Source organism: Anopheles gambiae, chromosome 2 (assembly GCF_943734735.2).
Source record: "Anopheles gambiae chromosome 2, idAnoGambNW_F1_1, whole genome shotgun sequence".
Lineage (NCBI taxonomy): Eukaryota > Metazoa > Arthropoda > Insecta > Diptera > Culicidae > Anopheles > Anopheles gambiae.
The window spans coordinates 16,549,731-16,560,553 of NC_064601.1; the positions used below are offsets into that span (position 1 = coordinate 16,549,731).

The 10,823-nt window shown below is 48.3% G+C and overlaps 2 protein-coding genes across 2 annotated transcripts; both read left to right on the forward strand.

Annotated features, from left to right (window-relative positions):
• Positions 1-312: 312 nt before the first annotated feature.
• LOC1269379 (neuroendocrine convertase 2) lies at positions 313-8,324 on the forward strand. The gene is made up of 11 exons (XM_308012.6): positions 313-1,178; positions 1,489-1,596; positions 3,965-4,223; positions 4,310-4,347; positions 4,450-4,526; positions 4,616-5,093; positions 5,196-5,296; positions 5,364-5,597; positions 5,670-5,834; positions 6,542-6,659; positions 6,982-8,324. Exons 1-11 carry the CDS (start codon positions 951-953, stop codon positions 7,141-7,143), a joined length of 1,968 nt encoding a protein of 655 aa, XP_308012.6. The 5' UTR covers positions 313-950; the 3' UTR covers positions 7,144-8,324.
• A 463-nt stretch (positions 8,325-8,787) lies between these two features.
• Positions 8,788-9,682, forward strand: LOC1269378 (exosome complex component RRP46). The gene is made up of 3 exons (XM_308011.6): positions 8,788-8,962; positions 9,027-9,262; positions 9,328-9,682. Exons 1-3 carry the CDS (start codon positions 8,854-8,856, stop codon positions 9,661-9,663), a joined length of 681 nt encoding a protein of 226 aa, XP_308011.6. The 5' UTR covers positions 8,788-8,853; the 3' UTR covers positions 9,664-9,682.
• The last annotated feature ends 1,141 nt before the right edge of the window (positions 9,683-10,823 follow it).

The window sequence follows — 10,823 nt, forward strand, 5'->3', positions numbered from 1 at the left end:
CAGCTCCTCGCGGTGCGCGCTGGTGTGACGGGCAACGGTTGATAGCACGCTGGGTTCGTGTATGCCGCCGGACTGCTGGCGGATTGCTTCCCTTCCCGCGCGAGTCAACCCACACTCCCAACCGCCTTCCCCCAGTGCCGGCAGCCAGTAACAGGTACAACACACACACACACACACACACACACACACACACACACACACACACACACCATACGGAAAATCATGTGCAGGATTTTAGTGCGCCTGCGCCAAAAAAATACGGCAAAACAAAAAAAAGTTGACGGAAACTTTTCCAACAAGTCCATGAATTACAAAAGCTGCCTCTCGACACAGAAGGAAGGTGGCAACAAAAAAAAAAAAAGGTTCACACGTCGTCGCCGTCGATTCACACCGAATTTAGTCCCACTCGCTCTCCCTCTCTCTCTTTCTCTGTGCAGTCGGGTTCGGTTATAGTTAGTCGAGATTGAAGCTGGCACAGCGTTGAAAAGCTGATCTCCTCCACACTCGTTAGTTCAGTGTCGAAAGGTTGGCCGCGCACATCCGTCGCTTATCGGGCCCGTGTCTGTGCCTGTATGTGTGTGTGTGGGGATAAGTGAAAGCACATTTGGAAAATTTTAAAAGCACAGCAGGGAAAACAGTTCTCCACCAGCTCCGAACGCAATCGGAAGCAATGGCGGCTTAACGGAGGTTGTAGTGCTGCTGCTGGTGCTGATTGTACGGGAAGTGACGCACATCGCACGGAGAGCGCCTGCCAAATGGGGCCTCGGTTTAGTGCAAATCAGTAGCTGTGCGTGTGCTTTGTAACGGGAAGCAGAAGAAGCAGGAGCGGCCCTTCCGAACAAACCTGCACCGGAAGCACGGAAACACACAAAAACCGAAAGGGGGGGGACACGCGCGAGCAGCCGAGGATACGAGTTTAAAGGGCAAAAGTTACAGCATCAACGCCAACCATGTTCGTGAAGAAGCTCGCCTACTTGATGGTGGTGGTGGTGGTCTGCCTGTTTGGCATTGGCTGCATCGCCGCGACCGGACTACCGGGATCGGCTGCCAAGAGTGCAGGGGGCCACCAGACGGGCGACGTGTTCACCAGCTCGTTTCTGGTGCGGTTTAAGCGCAGCCTGGACAAGCAGCTGGTACACGAGATTGCCTCGCGGAATGGATTCCAAAATTTGGGCGAGGTAAGCATTCCGTACTTCAAACTCTACCCATCGTCCTTGTTGGGGAGATGTTTGTGTGTGTGTGTGTGTGTTTTGGGAGAACGGTGAGGGCAGGGGTTTTATTGTGATGGAAAAAGGCGGCATGAATGGCATCGTCGATACTGGAGGGCCTTCTGCTGCAAGCTGGTGCTTTGTCACGCTCCCATACAAAACATATGGCCGCCGTGGTGGCACTGTGTGAACAAGTGTAAAAAAAGTGTACAAGTGTCTATGTGTGTGTGTGTGTGTTGATTGGGAACATTCGTTTTTCTCTCTCTTCCCGTACTTTCAGCTTCCTGGCAGCAATGGTAAGGAGTTTCACTTCAAGCACACCACCCTGCCGTTGGTACGCACCAGGCGAAGCATCTCCCATACGCGTGTGCTTAAAAAGGAACCACTGGTAAGTGTGCAGGGGTATGAGAACACAGTCGCCCTCAGGGTGAAGAGGTGTATGCCGGGGGAGAACCAGGTGGCGGTGCATGGAGTAGCGGTGGAGGAGCTACAGGGGAGCTGGGGGTCACACAACGCAGCCGCAAAGTTCGGCTCTCGGTGTGTATATTTATGTTGTTTTCCATTATCGTCCCCATTTCGGTTTCTTTCTCTCTTTTTGTTCCGTGCCTTTTTGTTGTTACCCCTATTACCCCACCTCGCACGTGTGTGCGGCGGGATGGGGAAGATGGCGGATGGATTTTCCTCACTTCCCTCACTTCCATTTCCACCGCTGACGTTCCCCCACCCGGCGTCGGAAGGATGCTTTTCCCACGTACCGATTTACGTCACACACAGCGCGTCGCATGGCTGCTGCTGCTGTCGTTCAGCACAACATGCTTTATGTTGTTGAGCTGTGTGGGTGCGTGTGTGTGTGTGTGCGCGCGTGTCCTTCGCGGGTGATGCGATGCAGCCAAGTGTGAGGTGGACGGTCCTCTTTAAAAAAGAAGGGTCGGTCGGGAAAACTTAATTTATTCTTCACTTGCTGTTTGTTCGGCGCCGTTGCTACAATTATGGCACCAATTATGGCACGCTGAGGATCCTGCCGCGGTCGTTCCCGGTGGTAGTAATACACACATTGGGCAACGGCAAGGATCAACGTGGCGATGCCCTGGGGCATCCTATTACCAGGGGAAATGAGGACATTAAAATTTGGAGTAATATTTGACTAATTAAATCAAACATAATTTTCATTTTCCCCGAAAGCAAACACATATTGCCGCATACTGTTGTAACCATGGTGTTCCCCCTTGGCAATGCATCTATTTCGAGCGCGAGCAGTACAGCGTGTGGCACACGTGGCGCATCCTTTGCCGATCAACGTGCTCACTGTTGCGCGGGATGTAATTTGCACGCATTGCCTACTGGGTTACAGGGGTTTCCAGGGGGTTCTTATAGTTGTGGGACACTTCCTTGACTCTTTCCTATGGGAATTGGAATGTATCTTGGAAATTGGACACTATGCCACCCTTATTAGACAGGCTACTTGGAAATTCTTATTAGATTTGTCCAACAAGGGTCCTATAAAGTCCAATTCCTATTACATTAAGTTCATTTAACGTAATAAACAGTCAATAAAGTGTCCCCCAGCTATGAGAAACCCTGTAAAGGCACTACACCGTACACGATCCGGATGAAGACGACTCGAACCCAGTAGTATGGTTGGTGAACCCAGCGCGGTAGTGCTGTAAGGAAGCAGCCGTGGGGGAGAAATGGGGATTGGGGTGAAAATTGGCTGAAATCCGATCTCTGCAATCGAACGAAACGTGAATCCCGCCCAATACCGGGCCTGGCGATGGAAAAAGCTTCTGTTTCACCATATGACTGGAATGCTTGAAACCTGCTTCTCCGTTTTTGGGGTTATTTCGGGGTCGCTTCGAGCCGGGAGAATCACTTTTCGTGTCGTGTGCCGTTGATTGCAGCGCTTTTCCCGGTCGTGCTGTGAGCGATTGACGTAATGGACGTTGTTGCGGACGACGACAGTTTTGTTTTTGGCGGAAGACCAAGCAGTTGCCGGGGTTGTGTGGTTAAAGGGGGGGGGATGGATGGGGAAACCGTTAATTAGACTGCCTCGGCTATAGAGTATGGCCCGAGCGCTCCTGGGTATGTTGTGTGTGTGTGTGTGTGTGGGCATGTTCCATTTTTGGCAGTAAAACGATAACTCCTAATCACTCCATTTGCGCCCTGCGGATCGATATGCAGATAACCCTTCGTGGATTAACGTCACATCCGTGTGGGTGGTAGCAGCTGATAACATTATCTTTTTAATTATTAAGCTTGATGGCTTTGCGCGGTCGTCCTCATGTACGTCGGTAGTTGGGCACCCCAAACACGGGCGAGGAAGAACGAGACCTTGGGCGGTGGTCACCAACTCCAACGGATAAAGTTATTGCATAAATTCAATCACAAAACGTCACAAACTTTGCCACCGTGTGTCCTTAAAACCGACCACAAGACTCTCCCATAAAATGGCACCATAAAAGCTCGCAGGCGGAAGGATATTTAAACCCTGATGAATGCCTCACCGTAAGGAGCCGTTTGCTGAGGAAGCGTCCATCTTGCGCTTTGGCGTAGTTTAAAGAAAATCTGAGCAGAAAAAAAAGAAACATTCCTCTCTCCTGGGACAACAATGGAATGAAGAAGGACTGAACCACCCTTTGCGAAGAATTTGCAATCGCAAAACATATTTTCCCTTTTTTGAACTCTACCTGCCGTCTGTCTGCTCTTCTGATTCACCTCAACCATTTTCTCTTCACTCCACTCCACTCCACTCCCCGCAGATACACACCGCAATACAGCAGTCCGGATTTAAGCGCGTCAAGCGCGGCTTCCGCCATGCCGTCCCGCTGAACTACATCCCGGACAAGGCGCCCGGGTACGGTGGCGAGAATGTGCCGACCGATCCGTACTTCCCGTTCCAGTGGTACTTGAAAAACACGGGACAAAACGGCGGCAAGGCGAAGCTCGACCTCAACGTGCTGGCTGCGTGGGACCAAGGCATTACCGGGAAAAACATTACCACCGCCATCATGGACGACGGTATGTAGGCGGGACGTCCCCCTCGCCCCGAGGTACTGGGACAAACTGATTTTCAATGCGTTTTTCCTTTCGTTTCCCCTCTGTAGGCGTTGATTACATGCACGCGGATCTGAAGTTTAATTATGTATGTATTCCGAAGAGACTGTTGCTTGCTCCGGCTTTGGTTTAAGCCACTGACGGGTGGGCTGTTGTTTTCTGATTATTTTTCTTCCTTTTACTCTGACAGAATGCCGAAGCGAGTTACGATTTTAGCAGCAACGATCCGTTCCCTTACCCACGCTACACGGACGATTGGTTCAATAGGTGCGTCACAATAGGACAAGACAACAGCGTGAAAGTTCTCTAAAACTGATCCCTGTTTCCCTCCCCCCCCCCCCCCCCCCCCTTTTCAGCCATGGCACACGGTGCGCCGGTGAGGTAGCCGCCGCCCGGGACAACGGCATCTGCGGGGTGGGCGTGGCGTACGATTCGAAGATCGCCGGCATCCGGATGCTGGACCAGCCGTACATGACCGATCTGATCGAGGCGAACTCGATGGGGCACGAGCCGCACAAGATCCACATCTACAGCGCGTCCTGGGGCCCGACCGACGACGGCAAAACGGTGGACGGCCCCCGGAACGCGACGATGCGCGCGATCGTACAGGGCGTCAACGAGGGCCGGAACGGGCTGGGCAACATCTACGTGTGGGCGTCCGGTGACGGGGGCGAGGAGGACGATTGCAACTGCGACGGGTATGCCGCCTCCATGTGGACCATCTCGATCAACAGTGCGATCAACGATGGGCAGAATGCGCACTACGACGAGAGCTGCAGCTCCACGCTGGCCAGCACGTTCAGCAATGGCGCGAAGGATCCGAACACCGGTGTGGTAAGTGGGGGTGGGAAATCACGCTGCAAAAGGGGAAATTCGCAAGTTCGCATGTGAATAACGGTTTTGCTTCTATTCTATTTCCCTTTTCCATCGCAACAGGCTACGACGGACCTGTACGGGAAGTGTACAACGACACACTCGGGCACTAGTGCGGCAGCACCGGAAGCGGCCGGAGTGTTTGCCCTCGCACTGGAAGCAAAGTAGGTGCCGGTTCGGGGTTCGGTATATTTCATGCAATATTGACCAACATTTCCTTTGCTCCCATAGCCCATCGCTGTCCTGGCGCGATATGCAGCATCTGACCGTGCTGACGTCGAAGCGCAACTCGCTCTTTGACGCCAAGAACCGGTTCCACTGGACGATGAATGGGGTCGGGCTGGAGTTTAACCATCTGTTCGGGTTCGGCGTGCTCGACGCCGGTGCGATGGTTGCGCTGGCGAAGAAATGGCGAACGGTGCCACCACGCTACCATTGCGAAGCGGGCGCAATCACCCAGATGCAGTGAGTAGTAGCAGTGGCTAGTAGCCGGCCAACACAGCTGCGCTTGTGCTAACCGACGCGCTGTCATTTCAGCCGGATACCTTCGTCGGGCTCGCTGTACCTGCCGATCAAGACGAACGCTTGCAAGGGAACCGACACGGAGGTACGCTATCTGGAGCATGTGCAGGCCGTCATCACGGCGAACGCCAGCAGACGTGGGGATTTGGAGCTGTTCCTCACCTCGCCGATGGGCACTAGGTAAAGTATGGTGGTTAAATGCAGTGCTGCAACATGTCATGAGCATCGCCAACGAAAACAATGCACATATCCGTGTTAGATTGATGCTCATTGCTGATACTCAATGAAAGTGCGTCATGACATGCCGAACACGATATGGGAGTGCTTGAGTCTCCCGCGATACTCTGACTCACAAGCTAAGTTTAATGCCGCCGCAAGCAAAATCTGTTTGATGGGCTATCGGGTCAAACAGAGCGAGAAACCATGCTCATTTTGTCGCTTGGAACCACTCGCACGCACCCCATATCTTCCATGACTATCGGGATGATCACTGACTGAAAATGTCACCAAGCATGTGATGGTCACAACAACTGTTTGCGTCTCATCTCTGATCATCGCAGTAGAGCTCGTGACGCTGACCTTATTTCGTTTTGTCATCATCGGAATTTGTCATGATTATGTCAGTGACCTTGCAGAACAGAACACAGTAAAAAAAGTCATGACATAGTGACTGACCAAGCGTTGGTCGCAAAAATGGTACTAAGTATGCATTTATCACACCAATCGTTTTGAGTATCACCACTGATTATCACAATTGAGTGCGTGACGCTGACATGGTTTTTGTTTCAGTCAGATTTTTGCATTGACAGTGACATTGACAGTGACATTTTGCAGCACTGGTCACAAGAATACTGGTGAAATACTTAACTGCTGCTCTATCCCACCAGATCAATGATACTGAGCAAACGGGCCAATGACGATGATCGACGCGATGGCTTCACCAAATGGCCGTTCATGACGACCCACACCTGGGGCGAATATCCGCAGGGCACATGGATGTTGGAGGTAGGAGACACTAGGCATTGCCTCGCGCATACACTTTGCCCCAAATACAGGGTTTCCCAGGGGTTCTCATAGTTGTGGGACACTTCCTTGGCTTTTTCTAATTGGAATTGAACGTCATATAATGAGAATTGGACTCTATGGCACCCTTTTTGGACTGGCTACTTGGAAATTTCTATTGGATTGGTCCAACAAGGGTGCTGTAGATTCCAATCCCCTATACATTACACGTTAGAAGGAGTCAATAAAGTGTCCCACAGCTATGAGAACTCCTGTAATGCTAGCAAACTGCTCCCTATTAACCCCTCCTTTGCACTTTGCACAGGCCACCTTCAACTCGCAGGAAAGTCGCTCCGGCTGGATCAAGGAGTTTTCGCTCGTACTGCACGGTACCAAGGACCCGCCGTACCAAACGCTGTCACCGGCTTCGCCCCACTCCAAGCTGGCGATTGTAAAGAAAGCTCACGAAGATAAGGACGGCAATTAAAATGTAACCGTCTGTAATGTAACTCACACTCTCACACATACACACACGTACACGTACACAAATACCAACCCACAAACGTGCACACATATATACACCACACTGCTAAGACACGTATAAAGACCTTCTACACAACCAGTACGCCCCAAAGGTATATGGTGTCCTGGAATGGCAGCATAGCGCATATATAGATCTCTATACATATATACATAGATATATATATTTATACATATGGATGTTTGTAGTATTTATGTTCATGAGGGGTAGCTGAGAAGAGCTGTATATCTCTTACCTTGTAGAGCAGCTTGCCAACATCATCTAATTCAATGGAAGCACGAACAACACTTTAAACCAGCATGTTAACCAACCCTTACCAACCTCCTACCGGGGTCAGTCTGGGAGGGTGTGGAACGTCTAAGAAATGTGAACTGTGTGGGTGTGTGCGTGTGTGCGGCACCGAACACAAACCCAATCCAATTTTCCGTTCGGTTAGCCCAGCTAGCTACACTCAGGTCTAGGTCTGGTTGGGCCGGGACACTCCCGGGGCAGCGAGACAAGGTGAAGGGCTGTAAGGAAAACGATTGCAACAGGAAGGCCCAACGTGGTGGAGCGCACACCGTTCCGAGCGATGGACACCGTCCGGTTCCAATTGTTGTCTATTTATACATAGCAGAGAGACAGAGAGATAGGTGGAGAGGATAGTGCACCCGTTATTACATTTCCAAAGGAAGATTCTACCGATAGTCCCGCGTTGGGTTGTTGGGATTTTTGGTTACGTTTTTTAAATATCTATTTTGCTCCATCCGTTACTCCGTATCAGCTCCATCATTCGTCCTCTAAGCGTATTGATTTGTATATAGACGTATAAAATACAAATGCAACTATATTTACTAAAAGCCAAGTATCTAGCAAGTGATGATTTCGTTGTACCGATTTGGGCCAAGTTGCGCCAAAACAAATGGGTAAATGTATACTATTGTACTCACATAATCGAACTGGCGGCGGCAGCAGCAGCAGCAGCAGCAGCAGCATTAGCGGCAGCACTAGCAAGTGACGGCAGTAGTAGTATACCCCACCACCCCCTTGACCACAGTGCGAACAATAACATCAACATCAACCCTAAAATCATTATGTGAACAAATAAATTTCATCTTTGATAATATAAATAAAGGAATGCATTTGAACACCTAGTGGTATGTTGAACCGAGGATATCTCACAGTATTTTAGTGATTAACATTTAGTAGCTGTTTATCTTGCGCTGGTCGTTATTTTTGCCTCTTCTGCCACAGCTCGAATCAAATTTCAAACGACGCGCAAAGTTTTGGGCTGCGTTCTAACAAATATTGCACGCAAGTGCGAGAACAAAACTGTCATACAACAATTATGACCGGTAGAATGTTTGGTTATGTAGAAACGATAAATAAAATAAAAGCACTCTTAATTTGGAAGGAGAACAAATTAATATTTTTTTAGTAATATTTCCAACGCAATTGCTTGATAAAAATAGACCAAAATGCCTAGAAAAAATGTGTAGTTTAAAGTAGATTACACCCTGCACTTGTGTGCTGCATAAAACGTCAAAATCGTGATCTATCAAAGAAAGCTCAGAAAAGACATACAGTTCACGATTAAACCCATCTGTTTATAAACATTACTTGACACATCGTTCCGGCATAACAACAAACCTCCAAAACGCGGCGCACCGATAGAACATGGTTACGGATTCAACAAAAACGATGGCAAATTCGCTCAACCTACGGCGGATGGTATGTGAAACGAACGTGCTTTCCCGGTCGGACTGTTCGGCAGCATTATCACAAGGTATGTAGCGGTTCGGTTTGCTCGATTGGTGGCACCAATTCTTCGTTTGTTTTGTTCGTTCCAGGTGCAACACAGGTGATGGTGGCTGCCAATGGTCCCGCCGAGGTAAAGTTTAAAAATGCCGAATCGGAAAACTGCCATCTGGAGGTACAGTACCGCTCGAACGCGGGGCAAGAAGACATCCAGCACCGGCTGATGGAGAGTCTTATAAAGCGCTCGTTTGTGCGCGTTGTCGCGACGCCCGCGTTCTGTCGCAGTGCCGTTTACATTTATGTGCAAGAAATGACCGATCGGGGTGGGGTGAGTGGCCCGTTGCGCTAGATATCTGTAGCCCAGTCACAATGACCATTTCGTTTCGCTTTCAGCTACTTGCCTGCTCCATCAATGCGTCCTGCCTGGCACTGATTACGAGTGGAGTCGAGCTTAACTTTACCGTCGCCGCCGTACACTGCATCATGACCGAGGACGGTGCAATGATACTCGATCCCGATCACAAACAGCTGAAGCTGGCCCGCAGCTCGTTCACGTTTGTGTTCGACAGCATTGGGAAGAACACGGTCACGTCGTACGTGCACGGCAGCTTCACGTTCGAGGAGTACGAGCAAGTCGTGAGTGTGTGCCGGAAAGCGGTGGAAAAGATATTCGATTTTTACCGGAAGGTGTCGCAAAACATAACAAAAGTCGTCACAGATGATAGTTAATACATTGGTGGATCATTAATCGTGACCTTCTTTCTGAACATAATATCCGACATTTTGGGTGAGATTGAAATGGTGAACCCCACCTGTTTACTAACTGTTAATTTCTATTAACTAACCCTAACTAATACCTTTTGGCAATCTCTGTGGCCGGATACCTCTAATATGGTGATATTTAAGGGTTCATATGTCTCATTAAAGGTTTGCAAAGAGATTTTGGACGTTTCCCGATTATGTTTTGGATTTATCTCACGATTTGTTTGACTGCTCCCCATCGATTCTCGAATCCCACAATATTGATTGATAATATATTCCCACAATATTGAATGATTCCCATTTTTTCTTAAATCTGCTGCTTAGACAATGTTGGGACGATGCAAATAAATCACGAAACCGTTTCAAATTTACGTGGGGAATGGTCAGTAAATAAGATAAATGAACATAAATGGGAAACTTAAAAGAAATACTAAACAGTCCAATATAAATATCATACTTTGAAAGAGGTGTATGAAACTTAAAAGGGGGAAATATGTCCCTCCTGAATAAAAAAACGGGGAAATACAAAAACTTGACTGAGAGATATAGAAATATGAAAAATTGAACGACAAATATGAATACACAAAAGAGAAATATGAAATTTTGAATACGAAATACGAAATTTTGAAATAGAAATATGAATCTTTCAAGGATAAGGAGGAAACTCAGTAATGAAAAGTTGTATTCCTGTTTGAACTACTAACCACATCCCATTTATCGTAGAGTACCGGTCGGTCTGATTTCGGACAAGAATCCCCAAATGCACCGGTTGTACACCATTAGCATTATTATTAATTTACTTTATTTTCAATAAGTTACCTTTTTCTGTGGTTTTGTATACAATTTTATACTTTATCTACAATTTTATTACAATCATTACACAAATTGTTTTCTGTTCCATTGTTGTTTTTTTTAAACCTTCTTTTAAATAATAGCTCGCTCGACCAGGAATTTGCGCAGGAACACACCCGCACACGCTTCCTTTTTCTTTTCTTTCGATAATTTTTTGTTTGTTTTTTTTTTAACTTAATACCATTCACCACACACACACACGCACACATACAAAGACTGTCGGTCCAAATGTACAGAGTTTTGAGACTTAAAAATACCTACGGAACGACTGCTCC